Source organism: Stegodyphus dumicola, chromosome 9, assembly GCF_044657685.1.
Source record: "Stegodyphus dumicola isolate Sdum_Otavi_A_Nest chromosome 9, ASM4465768v1".
NCBI classification, from domain to species: domain Eukaryota; kingdom Metazoa; phylum Arthropoda; class Arachnida; order Araneae; family Eresidae; genus Stegodyphus; species Stegodyphus dumicola.
In genome coordinates, this window is record NC_140776.1 from 95510652 (window position 1) to 95531164 (window position 20513).

The 20513-nt window shown below is 35.9% G+C and overlaps 1 protein-coding gene across 1 annotated transcript in view; it reads right to left on the minus strand.

Annotated features, from left to right (window-relative positions):
- Positions 1 to 550: 550 nt before the first annotated feature.
- LOC118186966 (uncharacterized) overlaps positions 551 to 20513 on the minus strand; it is a 91852-nt gene continuing 71889 nt past the window's right edge. Inside the window, exons 2-4 of the mRNA XM_035357130.2 lie at positions 13039 to 13158; positions 7326 to 7541; positions 551 to 833 (exon numbers count right to left, since the gene is read on the minus strand). Coding sequence (XP_035213021.1) covers positions 830 to 833; positions 7326 to 7541; positions 13039 to 13158 — 340 coding nt within the window. The 3' untranslated portion in view covers positions 551 to 829. The remainder of the gene's footprint in view (positions 834 to 7325; positions 7542 to 13038; positions 13159 to 20513) is intronic.

A 20513-nucleotide genomic window follows, 5' to 3' on the forward strand; every position in this document is an offset into this window, starting at 1 on the left:
TACCTATGTTTGGAATTGCACATAAATTTTGAAGGAATTAACAAAATGCCAACCGAAATTTCTTAAAGTTGCTAATCTTTAGATTTCAGAGAGAAAATATGTATAAATTAAAATTTTTCCTTTGCGTTATTATAATTAATTTTGTTTATGTATTTTTTAAATATATTTCGTAAGGGAAATTTGAAACTCTATTAATTTTTTTTATTCTGCCAGGAAAATGTTTCATTTTGTTAAAAAAATAAATTCAATCCCGTCTCCCGCTTTTAAATGCGCATTCGTTCAGCATGTAAAAGCCACTTCCATAGACTGTTTTGTTTCACACTAATAACTCATGAAAGTAATACTTAATATTTCTGTAATAAACAAATGTAACGTTTATTAGACGAAATTCGATTAATATGCAAATTGGTTAATCAAGAGTTGACTACACTGTCTAATAGGCAACAGGAAATTTATAACTTTTGCTTTTGAATGTAGAATGTTAATTTGTATTTATGATGTCAAAAGTTTCATGTATAGTCATAAAATGTTTTAGGCATTTGCATTATACAGTTGAAATAAAGTTTTTATTCTAATACAGGCACAAAGAAACATAAAATAACACACAAGTTGCGCTGACATTTTCTGAGCTGTTTCGGTGATAAATACATACATTGAAGTATATCACAATGCTTTCGACAATTGTAGGAAAAAGAATGCAAGTTCCTTGAAAACGGAATATAATAAATATAGTGGTTCTTTATAAATAGAATAGAGTTTTTTAAAACATAGAAGTAACACTTGTAAACTGCGAAAAACTGATTCTGTAGACCTTGCCAAAGCTTTTTTCTTATCTGTATAAAAAAAGAAAAAAAAAGTATATTAGCTTTAGATATTACAACGGTATTTACATTCATATTATTTATAAATCTCTGTTGAAATCAAAATATTCGTGATAGGAGCTTTAAGTAATGCAGTATCTTGAAAAGTGAGACACGGGTATATAATACTACCCCAGAACAAAAAACACATATTTGCATTTCTTATCATAGCTTTCAAATGTATCATACTCGGTATAAACGCTCAAATATAAAATGAATTTTTTTAACATAATCATTACTCAATAAATAAACACATGTTTGAAACTATGAGTACTGTACACTGGTGTGCAAAAATTAAGGACGAGACGGTTTTTTCAATATAACTTTGTACAAAAGCTTTCCAAATCAACACATTTAATACCGTAAGATCCCCAATACGTCAGGACATGAGTAATGTAAGCAACACTTACTAAAAGAGAAATCAGAGGGATAAAAAGAAGCTTTATTGAAAACGTAGCATGGATCGCAATGCGACTGAAGGCCAGAACATCCCTGTGATGGGTGACCAGCAAGAAACATCCGGTCTGCTAGGCAGGTTTCACAGCGTCTGCCCATGCTGAGAATGAGGGTGTCAATGAGTTGTTGAGGTATTGCTGCCCTTTCATCTTGCAGCGCCAATCGAAGCTCCGGAATCGTTACTGGTGGTAAGGTACGAGCTGCCAAGCGTCTGCCTAGAAGATCCCATACATGCTCGATGGGATTGAGATCCGGATATCGGGCCGGCCAATTCATACGTTCAATATCCTCACTCTCTAAGAGCTGTTCGGCAGCTACTGTGCGATGACATGGTGCATTGTAGTCCATGAAAAGGAACTGAGGACCCATAGCGCCTCTAAAAAGACGCACATATGGAAGAAGAATCTCGTTACAGTAACGGGTCCCGTTGGCTGAACCTGCGTCGAACATGTGAAGGTTTTATACGACTACCAATCATGATGCCTCCCCAAACGAGAACACCGCCACCTCCATACCTGTCCCTTTCAATGATGTTCGAGGGATGATTGCGTCTTCCCCGCTCTCTGCAGATGAGTATGCGATGAGAATCGCTACTCAGACTGAATCTGCTCTCATTTGTAAAGAGTACTCGTCTCCATTCATTGTCTCTCCAATTCCGGTGTTCCCGGCACCACAGAGAACGCCTTCTCCGATGTTCAGGCGTTAGAGGTACACACCGTACAGGGCGTCGTGCAAACAGACCACCTGCCGCCTGTTTCTTCTGGCCTGTGAGGCAATATACCGGTCATCTGCGGGTGTGGTTCCTCGTGTACGACCACTACCAAACCCCCGGATAGCTGTTCCTGTAGTTTGAAATTGTCTCCAAAGTCGTGAAACGATGCTGTGGGCAATTCCGAACTCTGCAGCCACACTTGTCTCACTGCGGCCTTCCTCCAACTTCCCAATGATTCGACCTCGGGTAAAAGCATCCAGATGTCGTCTAACAGATTGATTATTCGCCATTTCTCGCTGAGGCAGCAACTCGGTGTGATTTTAACTGCTATACGGCGTGCAATCTCTTTGCCAGAAATACTGATCTTACACCGACAACATGCTTTATACTACTCAGACACTCCCCCATTACGTCTACCTGCATATTCGCATGTGCTACCGTACATCATCTTACTTAATCTCCTGATTGGTCTTTCTGTCCGTTCTGCCTCTTCGTTCAGCTGATATGCTAATTTTTCGACTTCGTCCTTAATTTTTGCACACCAGTGTATTCTTCAAAAACTAAGACCTAATCGAAAAATAAGCCTCAGCAGGATATTTCAGAATAATTTAAGCCCTAGATAATATCGCCAGAGAGACTTAATGCCGAATTAGCAGTTGGAATACAGACTTAACACATGCATGCACTTCATACTAAATGGAGGCGGTTGTGGTTATTAGAATCTTCGTAATTTAATCGGTTGTGTATTATAAAGAACATACTTAATATGCTCGTGTGAAATAAAGAAACATGTTTTGGATTTTAATTAAGTTTTCGTCGCTTTGTGTAGCCAGCTTCTTAACATTTTTGCTACAACAACTTTGCTTCTTTACTTTGTACAACAAACTTTGTTTTGCAAGTCTTAGATTAACACTTGATTTAAAATAATAGATTTGAAAAGAATAATATTTTGATTCCTAAACAAGATGAATGTAAGGAAGAGCTATACCCTAAAGCACAAGAAAAGAACTGTGCAGGACTCTTTTTTTCCCCCAATGGCAGATTGTGAACAGTTACAGTGTAACACAGTACATTAATCTATACTAAAGCCAGACGTGTTGGTCTCTTTATTATAGACGCACCTAATAGGTGGGCCACCATTGCCTCCTATGAAGGGACGGACAGTTACAACCATGCCTTCTCCGGGATTCAAACCCAGGCTCTTAGGCTCCCCTAACCACTATACCGTCTGGGCGGCTTTATGCAGGACTCTTGCGTAAGAAATTTGTAGATTTAAGAAATTTGTAGATTAAGTTAAATCTCCGAAACTGGCGATGATAATATGAAAATCTGTAAGAGCTCGTGACTTAGCTGAAGAGTTCATGGCAAAAAATCTCTGGTAAGTGAATTGCGAGTTAGCTACAGGAACACCAAATGCTCACTTAAGGAGAATTATGTTGATAAACATGATAAGTTAGAGCCAGTAGTTCTACAGGGAATAGAATCGCAAGAAACTCTTCTGAGGTTTGAAGATTTATGACGATGTTGCAAGAGAGAACGACATGATTGTTCTTGTATAAATGTAAATTTTTATGAATGAGTAATTGAATATGTGTAGATTCTTGAATACATGAGTAAATGGATAAATATTAATTGGTTTGCATTAACAAATAAGATAGACCATGAAAATTATCCCTAATCCATCTTTTGAAGCAAACTTGAAGATGTAAAATCTGGTCTTTTTTAGGGAAAATACGGTAGTTGTGCTAGTTTCATTTTTTCTCACCTCCGATAGTTTTATTAATTGTCGGTGCAGGAGGCACCCCAAAGTGTTGTGCAGTGAATCATCATTCAAGTTTTAGTAACGAAGATCCCAGATCCTAAAAAACATCTTAGAAATGAACGTCTCTCTAAAATAAGGATTTTCAAACTGCTATAAATGTGACACTAATGATATATTACATTATTTTTGGTGGCACAACTCTTAAAAAAAGGTTTAAATGAATGTTCAGAATGAATGAAAAATGGCGCCATCTTGGGTACATTTATTGGTATAGGATGGTAGGCTGGCATATATATTTCTATTCGTATTTATATGGCACAATATGTAGAAGATTTGAGAACCCATGAACTGGAGTGTCTGACTGAGGAACCATGCTCTAGAATGTATGATTTGATTTAGTGTACAAGTCTAGGTCGCGTAAGTGCTGAAAATGAACCACATACTCGTTGGCCGGGAGCCATAGCTGATGAAGACAACGAATTGCTGTTGATGCACTAATTCAAGTCGTTCCGAGAATCGCTATCCGAGAAATCGCTAAGGAACTAAAATAAATGTTGGTACTTTGTACATATTAATTAAAGATGACTATAATTCAAGCAAAGCTATTAAATTTATTTCAAGATGAGAATTGTTCAAAATTAGCCATGAGCCAGCCATGATTCGAACTCTGGACCTATCTATTTCTGAACGTGCTTCCAATTTACACCGCATAGGCAAGTGGTGCGGGAGAAGGAATTTTAAAGTGAGGTCTGAAACAAAGATGAAAGATTCGTTCCAACCGCGCAACTCATGCAGCGCTATGAAAAGAATGGGGACAAGATTTCTATGGTTTTAACAATCTGTGAAGAAACATTGGAAAAATAATTCTTTTCAGAGTCAAAACGAATATACACTGCTCTCCAAAAGTTAAGGAACAGCATATTTTTGTGTCTAATTTGGGAATGAAGCGACAAAGAAACCAAGACTTTAGAGGACATATTCAATAAACAGTTCTTTAATGAATACGGCATAGAATATTTCTAAAGTTCAACACAAACTTGAATTACAACAAAAAATTTCACTCTTGGCAGAGAAACCTAGTTTTGGAGAAAGAGTGTATCACAGCTTTTTGAGGGGAAAATGGGATGGTAACGTAAAAAAATGTGTTCTAATAAGGAATGTGTCCAACTCTAGCTGCGCATTTTCGTCTATCAGAAGAAATACAGGACAAAAAACAGCGGTATGTGGGCGGACATATTGATTAAGGATCTTGTCTCGATATCTCACACCGGTCTAAGTTCCTCCATGGAACACATGTAAGTGTGACCACCGATAGAGATCCCAGCCCAAACCATTATTCCATCACCTATGCAACTATGTCTTTCCACAATCTTGGACTGATTATATCTGGTGCGTTGTTCCATCCATATAAGCTGACAGCCCGAATCACACTTCAATGTGAACTTGGACTCGTCTGTGAAGAGAACATAAGCCCATTTTTGACTGGTGCAGGAGAAGTGTTCTCTTGCCCAACATAAACGGGCACCTATGTATCCTTGGGTCAAGGGGACACAAACAACTGGTCGTCTTGCAAACAGACCTGTATTGTGCAGGCGTCCGCGTACTGTAGTAGCTGAGATTCTTGTTCCTGTTGCCACTAAATGATCTGCCATGAACTGAGGTACAGTAATGTCGCTTCTTCTTCTAGCGAAAGAGCTAAAATACGGTCTAACGTTCTCCCACACGTGTTGTAACTCTTTTTCAGCTTAGAACATGCCTTCCAGACACAGAATCCTCGGATTCAATCTGACTCATAGTCGGAGAGACACTAGCAGCAGCACCTTGTGGCATCCCTATTTCCATCCATTCGATCGCCCGCCACTTTAACGAATCGGGCAAACGACTTCTCCTGGACACTGATAAACTATCCTGGATATTGTTAACGAAATTGCTAATAACGATTGAAGATTAACACTCGTAAACGAAATTTACAATTTTTGCCTTTTTTTTCCTCCAACTCCTATGTAAGTAATCCTTTCTATGAAATAAAAGTCTATTGTTTTGGCATATATTTTCTTAAACGTCGTTACTATCATACATATCATCTGTGAATTTAAATGTTACTGACATTTTTTGTAATGGTGAGCCTTCAAAAACATGCAGTTCCTTAACTTTTAGAGGGCAGTGTGAATGAACTGGCCAAGTAAGACAATTTTAATGAGCATATTATTGATTACTCTGGAAGATTTGTAGAGACATTAGGTTATTTGGAAGCAGGAGACTTGAAAAATGAACAACGCCTTCGTTGGGAATTGAATTGGACCTCTGGAATACGCACTCACCGTGCAGACCACTACACTACGAAGGCATGCTAAGAAGGCTGGAGAAATACCTTATATACTCCCCCTTTTAAAAGGCGACTAGAATTTTTAGGGGACCCAATCGTCAAATCCTGGGTGTGGAGAATCATCATCCACAACCCTTTTAGTTCGGGCGCCACTGTAGAGACATTAGGTTATTTGGAAGCAGGAGTCTCGAAAAATGAGCAACGCCCTCGCCGGGAATCGAACCACGGACCTCTGGAATACGCGTCCAGGGTGCAGACCACTACACTACGAAGGCCTGCTAAGAAGGCGGGAGAAACACCTTATAGACTGAATGGAAATGCAATGTCAAAAAAAGTTTATTCTTCTGTAGTTAAGAAAATCCTTGCGTCTGGAAAATGTATCGAAGTAGAAGTTGATTAGGTGGAGAAAATATTGTATTTAATAAATAAAATTTAACTGATAAATATTTGTTTATATCTAAACATCATGCGTATAATAGGTGCAAAAATAAAAATATTAATTGATACAACGTAACAAGATGTAAATTCTGTTCGATTTTTCTAAGCACGAAAAGTGACAAATCAACTATTCAATCAAGCTTACAATTTAAATGAGTCTCCTACATATTTCATGATCAATCTGCGGCAGCGGCTCTTAAAATACAATCTTCATTGTTACCATTTCCAAAGCCATATATATATATATTTAAATATATATATTTATATATAATTTATTTACTAAAGAAATATTGATTATATTATCTCCTAAGATTAATTTTAGTAGAATTATCTAAAAACGAGTGAATCTATAGTTAGTTATAGTCTGCGCAAGTAGTAGAATAACTCGATTTCGCACTAAGTGAATTTAAGATCATACAACATATATACGTATATATATGTCTATTTCAAATAGCAGTTGCTAATACAAGCTTTTTTGCTAGTGGGCAAGAAAAAGGTAAATTGTGACGATTATTCTTATTGATAAGTGTGCATTAAAACACTAACAATTGCATTTACAAAAGCAATACATAGGGGAAAGCAGCACAATTTATACTTCTTAAAATTTGTGAAATTCATTCTTTTCTTGTAACTTATTAAAAATAAAATATCTCAGTGCAAATAGAAGTGTGTAAGCAAAACGTCTAGATTGAAAATGGCATCTATTCTAGACGCCAGATTTTTCTTTACTGTAATCTAACAATTATTATTTCCTGAAATGAAATTACTTACTTAGTTGAAATGTCATCAGCCTGCAAATCTCTGTTTTCCAAGTCATTGACTTTAAACCTGTTGTATATCCTTTCTGGAAGACGTCGAGGATACATCAAAGATTCGCCTCTGAAGTATGGCGGCTTCAATCTCGATTCACGAAGATTATCATCTGGGAAATCTTCTTCCAATTGCATGGGAAAAAGGCCCTTGTCGTGGCTACGTTTCCTCTTGCCTCTAAGAGAGAATTTAAAAGAAATCAGAATGGAGAATGTTTGCGCTACAGAAGAAATGCTAATACTCAGAAAAGTTCAATTCTGTTGCGGAAAAGCCTTCGCTCACAGTTCGGAGCTAAACTGCGTGTTTCAGAAAGACTGCGCGATTAAGTACCTCTTAAGCGATTTATCTTACAGCTATGGATCCAGTTTAAGGAATGAATCAAGTAAGCTTTCATATTCTGGTCATGCCATAACCTTTATGAAAAATCTGGTGTGGACACCATATGACTTCCTTGTAGAGCCTATTAAATTATACACAAATGTTGCATTTCATTTATACTTATTTAATAGAATTTCATTAGAGATATATTTCTTTTTCAATTAATTCAATTCTTACTTCGCGGCAAGGTAAAAACCTCAAAAAATCTTCATTAAAAATTGTAAAATACAGATACACATAAAACGTAAAATACAATTAAAAACAGTTAAAAAAAACATTTTAAAGATTAAAATTAGAGTTTCTGCGCAAAAACAAGCAATTCGGTAAGCGGGGAGGAAGACAGATTTTTCGGTGGACGAAACAGAAAGTTTACTTTTGGTCCGACTCGAGGAAAAAACACTGGAGTTGGTGCACAGATGACTTAATTGACTATACTACTAAGAGTTTCAAATGTTAACAAATGGTCGCCTTTTTAGGCTTTGTAAAACTTAAACAACTTAAATTGTTGATAATTCTAAAGTTATCGTATGCAGATTAACTAAAGGCATAAAAATCTTAACTGGAACTTAAGAACAGAATAATTCAATCACTTTTAAAGCAAACAAATGCACAATTTAACAGCGTATAAGAATTAAAAAAAGTGAGCTTATCAAGCCAGGTAACAAAGGGGTTATATATACAGGGTGTACCGTAAATTTTGCGACGAACTTCTAAGGGAGGTAAGGCACATCACAAGGATTAAGAAATGCATAGGAACCCATGCTCAGAAACGTCACGGTACGCCGCCAGGAGGTGCTCTACAGGAGAGAGCTGGTGGAAAGTGAGGAATGTCTCATTCGGGCGGTAGGCACCATACCAAGAGCATGGAACGCTATACGAACGGAGAGCTTGCAGACGTGCACTTAGTGTATGGAACAGCTGAGAATAATGGACGAGCCGCTGCACGCATTTATTGAGAACGCTTCCCCGACAGACATCAACCCCACCACAGTTGTTCGCACGTCTGCATCAAAATTTGTGTGACTACGAGTCATTAAGAAGTGGCAGGACAAGTGAGGGCAGGCCACGGTGAACTCGCTCGGTTGATAGGGAAGAAAGTGTTTTGGATCCGGGTTGTAATCCAAGGACCAGCATACGTGCTATTGGCTCTCAATTAAGAATATCTCATACCAGTGTCCAGCGTCTTGAACGCCGAGTACTTCCACGGGTTTCATCTCCAAATCACTCAGTTACTTATTCCCGATTACTGTGTGTGTTTCGCACAGTGTGCGTTTGAACGTGTGCGTTTCGCACAGTGGTTTCTACAAGAAGGCGAGCGGATGTTAATTTCTCAGCTTATGTGTTGTTCAGGGAGGAGGCTACATTCCCTAGGGATGGCGTGTTCAATCACCACAATCAGCATTTGTGGGCTTAAGAACCCCCCCCCCCCCACGGTGTGCGGCACCACGCGGCACAACAAGCTTCAAAGTCAATTGTGTGGGTGAGTTTGGTCTGCGACTGCTTAGTCGGGCCGTACCTTTTACCACCCAGGTTGAATGCCGCGAATTATCTGATCTTTCTATTTTTTCTAAGCTCTTCCCGGCTTGCTTGACGATGTTCCACCAAATGTGAGGCGCAACATGTTATTCTAATATGATGGGGCGCCTGCTCATTTTGGACTGGATGTTTGTAACCATCTGACCAGATCATTCCCGCATCGATAGATTGGGCGGGGTGGACCGGTTTCCTGCCCCCCCCCCTCGCTCACGGGATTTATCGAGCCTTGAATTATTTTTGTCGGGAGCCATCAAAAGTGTATATCACGATCTTGTTGTGCCTGAAATAGATCCTGTTGTGCCTGAAATGGCAAGACTCGCCTGGTACAATCAAAGAAACTCCCGGTATGTTTGAACATGTTCGGCAATTAATGGTCCGTCAGTGTCGTTTGGCGTCTGAGGGTGCAAACTTCGAGCATCTACTGTAACATTCAAGCTGTCGAAACACCATTTGTATTCATGTCCAATAAATGTTTAAAATTAATCACTATCTCATTTCCTTTCCCATCTTCTACCTCTGCTACCACTTATCCCTGATATTTCCGTGTATAGGTTCCCATGCAATTCTTAATCCTTATGATGTGCCCTACCTTCACTAGAAGTTTGTCGCAACATTTACGGTACACCCTGTATATAAGTTTGGTGCGGCCGATTGCAATTAAAAAGAGAGATTCACAACTACATGTTACAGCAGTCCCATTTCCAAATTTCAACGTCCTGAGGATAATAATTTTTGAGTTATGCGAAATATACACATACGTACAGACGTTACAAAAAATCTCTTCTGAATCCATTTTACAATCCGTTTTGAAAAGCCCAGTCCTTCATTCTTTCCGTACGTACAAATGTCAAAAAAAAATATCGTTTAAATGGATTGGAGAGCGGTACAAAGAACTGAAAATACACGCATTTTGGCTTCGTTTAAACTAAATCTACTATGGAAAATATTCTTTTAATTTTTCTTTTTCGGAGCACATGCAAAAATGTATTTTTGCGAATTTTAACTAAAAATTGCTACATGATCATAATGTCGTACTCTGAAAACTTACTTTAACTGATTTATTTCGTAACTAGTCTAGTTTTTTAAGTTTGTTTGATTAAAGGAAAGCATGCTAGATCTATCAGCTTGAGGGCAGGGATGCCTTCATGGAGGACATTCTAAAGGCAATTGGCTCATATCCACAATACACAGGTGGAAACCACGAAAACTCCCATGTAGCCATTCCCGTTCTCCTAGAATCAGATCCAGGTCGAATTATCAGTACTCAACCTTACCTCTCAGCCGCTGGTGGGCCTTTCTTAAATTGGAAAATCAAACCATGCATCTATGAAGCATGGCTATGTGCAACTTTAAGGAACTGCATGTCTAAGCCAGTATAGTGGTTAGTGATGCTGACTGTCGTACCGTATTGGTTTCGTATACCACAGAAGATATGAATGTTTGTAAGCTAATAATGTCTGTGCAGCAAGAGCGCAATCAAAATATGACAGTCTTCTCGAGAGATTGATGTTAAGGATGGGGACCCTTGGATTGTACCTCGCGCGATGTTCTCCCTCAAAATTGGATCGGAATAGCACAGTTAGTGCGGAGGATAGATACCTGCAAGACCAATGATGAACGTTTGGTATCCCGTCCACTTCCGCCTATACCTATGTCTATCTTACTAAATGATTATGTAGTTGTACATTTTTCCTTGAATTCTCTATTCTTGATATGATGTTTTGAAAAATTAATGTTGTAATTCGAAACTAAAATTTTATTTCTTCATTAAAATTTAAACCGAAAAATAAAATTTCTTCACAGAAGAAATTATTTTAGTTATTTAATCGGAATCGCTTTCAAATATTAAAAAGAGAAAAGAAACTATAATACATTGACATTTGTGAAATGAGAAGGAACAAAAATCATGACAAAACATTTAGTACTTTACCTTTAGTCGATCTAAAGTGACCAAACTTCCAAATACTGTTTCGGTCGCCATCAATCGCAATGCAACCATTTCTTCTCGATATTCTCCGAGCGAATTTCTGATAACCCATGCTGATTTCGAATGAAATTTTTTTTACGGCATAATTATGGAGTAATTTCACAGGAAAACATTTGTTTCCTTTTTGTAAATTTAAATTAAATGAGTGAAAATTAGGTTTGTTATATTTTCTGAGAGTGTTTGAACTATTAAAAAATGACTTGTTTCGTTTCTTTAATCAAGGAAGCCGTTGTGTATTTCTAAAATGAAAAAAATCCACTTTTGACGGCATTGCGCGCGGCTAAGAGAAAAGCAACAGATTCATAAGCAATTTTTTAGACAGAAATAAAAGCCATTTAAATTTGATTCAAGATGAAAGCTTCAAGGAAAATTAATTTACCAACTGAAGAAGTTTCTTTATAGTAACTTGAGAAGAAACTAAGCATAATTACGAAGCAATTTAAGCTCAAGAAATTACGAAATAAAGTAAGTTAAATAAATATTTAAGGAATGAGCAAGTTTATCAAAGAAAATGTATATCAATTTCTCCTTTTCTCACGTACAATGGCAGATAAAAATTATACTAAGTCTGCAGTCAAAGAATAAAACTTAAGCGCTTTGTATAAAAATTGTATCAAAACTTCTTATTGCTGCATTTTAAATTTATATAAATAGCAACAGGCTTTTAAAAATAAGAAAACAGATTGTAGAATTTTGTATAATATTAATAAATCAGCTTTATTATTTATATGGAATAATGTAATACAGACAGAATTCAGAAGCATGTTTTTAAAATTTTTCTTCCTAATTACAAAATTATAAAATGCTACATTTGTTGCCGTTGTGACTAATTTCGCTTATCGGATATCACAGGAGGCCCACGAAATTCATCGTGTCAAAGAGGTAAGATTGCGCCTGTCGAGCCGTGGGCACCACACACTTGACAACCATGGAGAGGACTATCGCATCACCGCATATTTTTAGTGCCCTTATGCCGCGCACACACTGCTATACTTTTACAAATAACCATCTTTCTCCGGAATATGAACCCGGGTCCTTCGGAGTCACTAACCACTATCCCCATTGGGCAGCGTCACATTTGGGCGAACTTTAAGAGTATCGTATGTGAAACATTTTTATTTTTCTTACACAAAGTATTCTCTTCCTTTCTAATTTATTCAATAGACAGTGTCATTGTTCTGTCTCCTATTCAGTTTCTTAAAATTTAAAGTGAAAAAATTCCCATTAATTGACTAAAGTATTTTTTAAACTTAAATTATAAAACATACAATTTTATTCTCCAGTTATTACATCAATTTTGTTTCAAAAAATTTTTTAAATTTCAGAAATACAAAATTTATAATACTTGAGTGTTTACGTACTACTTCAAGATTCGGTATATAGCTTACAGTTTGATTAATAATTGATATTTTTTGGAGTTCGTACAGTATATTTTTACACATAAATTTAATAACTAAGATTTAGGAAAAGTAACAAAAAAGAATACGCTATTTCATTTAGTTAATGATTCCAGCAAAATCTTTCATTTATGAAATTTGTAATCAATTATACTATGCGCACATTTTGGTATTTAAAAAGTTAGAGATTGGAAGGAAACATAAAAATAAAACCATTATTTAATATCTGCTTGATCGTCTTCTTTCTCAATCTCTTCAAACTATTCTTCCGGTAATTACACAACAGTTTGCATACTAAAGTTCGTTACATATTTTATTGATAAAACTAAATAATGCTCATTTTTTCGGACCAATATGGCAGATAAATTTTTCTTACAAGCTCAAGGGATCGATAAGTCCATAAGCAACATTATTGTGTCCTCTCTGACTATTTTCCATGGCCAGCAAAGTTTCTATTTCTGCCAGTCTTTGATCAGAAATACCACTTCTTCTTTCCCTAAAAGAAAAAAAATACTCATAAGAATACATATAGTAAATAGCAATCAATCTTGAGAAAGCTCAATATAATATTTAGCACAAATAAGTAAACAGTTTATAGCTGACAGGAATTTCATTGGAGCTTCGTCCAATTTTGTCAAAACATTGTTGTTACAGTGTAGCTTTGAAGTGGAAGTTGTAGTGCTTTGTCAAAAAAAAAAAAAAAAAAAAAAAAAAAAAAAAAAGAAAAGTGAAACAAGGTACAAGTTTTTTTCATGCCTCCGACAGAAACTGAAATGAAGAATTTGTTCTATACTCAAAACCGTATCCAAGATTAATTTTATAAATGCCCCATAAATGAAGGTCTAGTATTTCTAGAACTGAAAATTAGGTTTTATAACAATTGCACAATAACAATAACACAGCTAAAAATAACGATGGCACTGTCTATTTAATAAAATAGAAAGGAACAGAATACCTCGTGTAAGAATAATAAAAATCTTTCACATACGATACTTTTAAATATTAACAACTTTAAAAGAAACACGAATCCTTCTGCTTTTTGAAGCCCCTGGAAAGAAACTTGTAAAAATCTATCCTGAGCAGCCATCTCTCTTCTTCTGAACAATTACTATACCTGCCACATAAGCTCTATTCTTCTAATGCGTTACCTCAGTAACAGCAACTCTTTGATAATTAATTTTGTATTAAACTCCAACTGAACATCAAATAACGATAAAAGCTTTCCTTATTTATGCTTATTGTTTCATTAAACATTTGCATTTTTTACTTTTAAACTGCGCAAAGTTAGTGTTCTCAAACATACAGTAAAATTCTCTAGTCCTTAAAACACAAAAGTTTTCATTTAAAACTGAAATACAGGATTTATAGTAAGAGTTAAAATTTATCATAAATTAGGGCTGACTTTCCTTGTTTTATTCCAGCTGCATTACATTATGTCTGGAACGGTCTTCTTTTTTTTCATCAGCATCATGCTACATCTTTCTGCAAATGCAGCTTTGAGCGAAACTATCAATACTTAGGGTGTCAACATAAAGTTTTTCTCTTAAGATGCGTTTACATTTTCTGGTCTAAACATCACAACCGCCATTGTTGTGCGTTTCATAGTACTGCTCACACCTGTTAAAGATTCAAATGATTGCCCAAGGCTTAAGTTAAAACCTGAGGTCCATCTTATCGTATCATTTTTCATAAACATATTTTTCCTTTATAAAAATGGGAGTTGAGAATCCCTGAAAATGCTGTTTAGACCAGGGATTGTTTAGAAACGGATTGTAAATAATTTACCAGATTGTAAAACTTTTAGGCTTATCCTGTCAAGTAGTAAACACGAAGATATGAATGGGTAATTTTTTGATGGAGAAGAAAAAGTATTTACTTTTTTTTATTATAAATTGATACTTTCATACGACATTTATTCCCATTTTACTAACCCTTACAAAAAAAAAAAAAAAAAAAAAAAAAAAAAAAAAAAAAAGGGGGGGGGGGAATAAAAGACTTCTGATGTGACTTTCGATGTCCTTAAATTTTCCTTAAAATAAATCGATGTCCTTAAAATAAAAACAGCTATTCTCGCCGAAAGACTAGGAGATTGAAATATATCTATTTTTTAGTGCACATTTCTTCGGCTGCCACTAGCAAACTTAATAGGTTTAGCATCATTGAATGGTTTTACTTTCGTGGTTAATAAACTAGCTCTTCATAAGCTGATTTTAGTTGCTGCTTTATTCAGATTTTACATTTTTAAGAATAAATTAGGCTGTGATGAAGCATTCTGTCTTAAATTTTCCAATTTTAATGATCGTTCATTTTCTGGTTTGGTTTGAATACCATGCCGCGTGCATTGTTTGGTAGTGGCGACGTGTATTGTACTCTTTTGGCGCAGCTGTTATGGCATTGCATTTTTTTGTCATTTAGTTCTATGGTCAAATAAATGGCACTTCATTCTGCTTTTAAAGCCCGACATTCGAGGTCTAAGTTTTCCTCCTAATTTGATTTTAAGAGTGACATGCTAAAGGTAGGTAATGTGTAAAATAAAGTAAAAAGGACAATATATAGCAGAATACCTTGAGAGACCACGCCACTGCTATAGCAAAACTGTCGACACGCTTGCGCAACAGTCACGTCGCGCATAATAATTATGATTTTTACCTGTTTGCACAAACATTGATCTATTGGGACTCCTTTAAAAGCAACGATAAACAAGAGCTTACAGTAGTAGCGACACTCGCGGTCATTATTCAAAATTTTCAACTCAACTATCGGCTGCTGCATAAATAGCCTGTAACTTGATTTATTTTTCATGTAAAAACAATATCATCCCTTGGGCTGGATCAAAAACAAGCCGTGGGCCTTAGTTTGCTGACCCCTGTTCTAGACTGTCTGATTCGGCCCGTAGTTAGGCGCATCTAATCTGTCATTCATTGAATATTCACTGAATATTTCATAAAAAGAGGAATAACAACAACAGATATATGTTTATGAGGAGATCAGAGAGATGCCGATCACTATGCCTTCAGTTGTTAACTAATCCAAGGCCTTCTTCTACGCCATCCGTCTTCAATCACTCAGCATTTAAACGTCATCTAATTGCACAAGGCAACCTCAAAAATAAGATAAAAAATAGATAAAGGTACTCATAAGGAAAGGAAATTTATCAAATTTCTCCCGATACAATAGAGCAATGAGACATCCCCTAGCAAAACAACCAGAATGGAACCTACATACCTCAATAACTGAATGGGTTAAATATGAGTTTAATGAACAATGAACAGATTAGTGAAATTAAAAACTGATGAACAATGAACTCTACAACTACTACCAACCAACTCTATACTCTACTACCAACTCTATACTCTATACACATTAATGTCAACGTAGGCTCTTACATTGACATTAATGTGTGTAACTCAGAGTACACTCAGAGTGTACTCTGAGTAATATCAAATATCCTTCCGTACCATAAAAATATAGGCCGCATTCATCACCAATTTAAGTAGTTTATTTAAACCATTAGTTTACATTTTCTCAAGCAGTCCTAGCGAAGATGCCAAGGGATAAGTGTATTAATAATTACTGCTTCTTCCCAAATGGGTATTTCACAAATCGTTTCATCAGTTTAAATGAAAATAAGTTTAAGAAAGGAATAAGGAAATAAGTAAATTTATTTAAATAAAATTAGTTTTCTAAAGAAGCACTTTATGGCTAATAATAATAAGAAAAATTTAAACCAATACTAACAAAAATTTTATTTCATATGAGAGTTATTTATACATCGCCCGATATAGAAAATGCAGTATCGTGAAAGACTGGGTAGAATATGATGCCTGTTAATATACAGATACAGCATACATATGTAAATAATTGATGCTATTTATAGAAAGAGGAATTTATACAGGGCTGAAATACATATGGAGTTAGTAAGATGGATGACCACTTCTTGCGGTGATGCAAGCTACAACTCTAACAAGGTACAGATTCTATTAGTGTTCGGATAGTGTCCTCAGGCATGGAAGCCTTATCAGCTAAAACCTTCTCCACAGTTCGTCCTCCCTTAATATCTGGTGCAGAGCAGACAAACGATGACCAATCACCCTCCAGATATGCTCGATCAGCGAAAGATAAAGCGATATTGCAGGCCAAGGAAGCAATGGTATATCCTCCAAATTAGCCAAATAACAAATGCCGCGTGCCGTGTCGCGTTGCCCTGCTAGAAAATTTTCCTTTCGCAGTTGCTAAGGTAACACAACCGGCTTTAGCACCACATCAACGTATCATAGTGCCATCAGTGGGCCTCTGATGCGTAACAGGGATGACGTGCTATTATGACTGATGGCACCCCAAACAATTATGCCACACTGAAAAGCGGTGTGGCATTTAGCAATTGTGGTCGAATTGGCTCTACTTCCCCGACGCCTCCAGATTCTTACTTGGTGACTATCATCAGGCTAACAAAACCAAGACTCATCGCTGAATTCCACATTGTGCCATTCAGATGTCCAAGTGATCCGTTGACGACACTAGAGCATCCAAAACTTCCTGCAAATTCTTCAAAATCCCCATAGTAGTCGATAGTGGGGTTGCACCCGCTCTTCGCATGCGTAGATCTGTGCATTTTGTAATACGTCTCCATGGACTTGAACCAAATTCTGTGTGCAATGGATACATCTACGCGAGTTTATGCAGCGATACGAAGGTAAGACAAACTAGTCGTTTATAAGCCTACAATTTGACATCTTGGCACATTAATCTCTTTGCCGGAATTGCCTATGGTGTCCAGGGATCTCGTCATTCGCCCGAGTCTTGTGGAAAGTTAAACTTCTCGAAATTCTGGTATCCATAAAAGCAGTAGAAAGTAGTGATTGTTTATTCATCCTTTCCATTTCCTTTCTCCTTTTATCTCGCACTATAATCACATGACCAACTTGCATCTTACATCATCTGCGTGACTTGTTTCTCTATGCATTCCCCGAAATTTGTATATCAATACAGTCGAGTCAATACGACGTTGCATTTTTTTCGTCCGGAAGTGTATAGTTAGAGGATGGGGTATAATTAATGTTATAATTTAAGTAATTAATAACATTATTTTTTATCGTTCATAATATTAAAAACACTATTGATGGAAATATGTTTATATTTTGCATTAAAATAATATTTGACATGTGATGGTTATGTTAAGCCGTGGTTTAAGTGCTTGGACGTTCTTTAAGTGGTTTAAGTGCTTGGACGTTTGGTTTAAGTGCTTGGACGAAAAAGGAATTCTATACAGTTTTTCTTAGAAATTCGGGACCTAACTGTTAAACTGAATTATGACAATGCACAGTACTGCTATTACCCTAAGGGGGGAGATACCTTTCTAGAGAACTCCCTAAGAGAAATTGGCTCCTATTAATGATACACATACAAAAACTATGAAAACTCTCATCGAGACAGCTTGTTTGCTGAAATAGCTCAACGGTCTTATAACTCGACTACTGTCATGGAAACTGCTCGTCAATGTTATGTTAAATTAACTGAGTGTGGTAAAACACGCGAGAGAAGAGCTCAATGCCTAGAAATTAAAGGAAACGTTATCGGCCAGAGACAAGTCTTGGCACGTTCATGCAATATAGTTCAGTCCGAGTCAGTTGTTTGAATGATAAAGGTGCATTTTTGTGACACCGTTTTGCAACCATGGAAGATGCGAAGAGCAATAATTTCCTTTGCGAGGAAAGAGAATGCGAAAAACTTCAAAAATTGTGTAAGGTATTCGAGAAATATTCTGTTTCCATATTTGAGAAGCATTTCTATATTTTCCATATTGCAATTTTTCATAAAGCCTTTCCATATTTGCAAAGCTTGTGTATACACAAGCTTTGCAAATATGTTCTATTTGGAAGTTTAATTATGCCATAAATAGTTGAATTGTGAATTGAGGAGACAGAAAAATTCTATGAGGGCAGTTTAAAAAACTAGTGTTTCGTTGTGATAAGTGTATCCAATTAAATGGGGATTATGTTGAAAAACTACATTATATTATTGATGAAAACTTATGAAATAAAAACATATGCGTAAAGTACTTAGCTAATCGGTTAATTGTCAAAGCATTAGGCACGATCCAAACATTTGTGCTCATTGAATCAAAATGATGGAACGAAAACGAAACAATGAATTTTAACATTAAAAAACAAATAATTATTTTTCTGTTGAGCAATGTTCATGCGAAAATTTGTCGACAAATGTCTGCATACAAATGAGCTGGCGTTGTTGTTTTCTTTCATAAAGTTCCCGAGTGTCAGTTATACAACTCTAAAAGGAAATAAAACATTATTTACTATTTAAATTCTAATACTAATTATGCGCTTTTCCATATAAACTAAAATACAAAAATTTGCAGGGTCGTCTTCATGGATTGGCGTTATTAATAAATATACTGCATCAAGTATACATTTCCTCTTTCAATTAAATTATAAATGCAGCAGATCGTCTTTTGCTTATATGAAATTTATTCAAAGGCATCTTTCTTATATCGAAATAGACACACAAGGAAAACTTTTTAAGGATAAAGAAAGTTACTGAGAACTGAAATTGCGTTCTTTTGGTATTCAGCTGGAAAGCCAGTAATTACATTTAAGTATTTGCTAGTCAATCAAGTGAAAAAGTTATGTTTGAGTTCTGAAACTTTCTCTAAACGAAAAAAGGGAATTTATTTGCTTAAACCTTAGGACTTGTGACAGATACTTTTAATGCATATAGAAGATACATTCTTTGCAATAATAATATACAGTATAAAATAGTAATATAATCTCAGCCAATCTTTTTTCATTTGAGTAGCAAAGAACAACGCAAACGTCATTCCAAATTTCATATATTCTACCAAATTTTTAAAAATTCGAAAAAGTATTAATTATTTTTATATATCACTTTTACCCAGGCGAGCTTAAATAAAATTTTTCAAAGAGCCTTTTCATTTATCGCAACAATTTTAAGCTCATAGTTTTGATATGATATTTAAGCTTTTTGAAATAATCATTTTAATTTTGAACGGTTTATTTTTATTACTAAGTTCGTATTTAACATTGAATCATTTCTTCACTTCTACTTTTTTTGCCTACACCAGAAAAAGCAAATTAAATTGAGTTTTTGTTATCAAAATCTCCAACACAGTTTGGGAAATACCACATTGTGGCATTTTCCATTGCTATTCTTTCAGGATCATTCTTCTCTGCCTCTTTTATATAAACCTGCTGAAGAGTTTTCCATATTGCATGACATATCTCAGCATCACAACTCCAATAGTAGATTTTCCAATGCGGAAACTGTAGCTATTTCTAGTTGCAAGGTGTCTATATAATATATGTTACAATGATAAAATATATGTGAAGTATATATCACAAAGTTTTTATGAGCATATCAAATTAAAAGAAAACTTCAAGTAACGAAAGGGAACCTAAGTTTTCAAACTGAGTTTTGGCAGACCTAGAAGAGGTGGCTTGTGCATACTTCCAACTGGAATGCCGACTTTTCATTTAAATTTCGTTAACCATTCATTTACAGTTAACGTGAGATGGTTCGTTAGTACAAGATCCAGCTTCTCAGTCGTCAATATGTTGATTTGTAAATATTGAGCTACTTTTGTATTATCAGGCCATAAAGAAAAGAAGTTAAGTAATAAGGTGTTTTCGCTTTCCAACTACGTGCTCTCGCGGTGGAATTGATAGCACGGACGCCTAGCAGTTGGGAGGTTGGAATCATGGTGAGGACAAAGCCGATTTTCCTCCGTTTTTCGATTCTCCTCACCCTCCCCAAAATATCTGATTAGTTCTACAAAGTTTTATTAATATCCTCGGTTTTAATTTCAAGCTGAAGTAT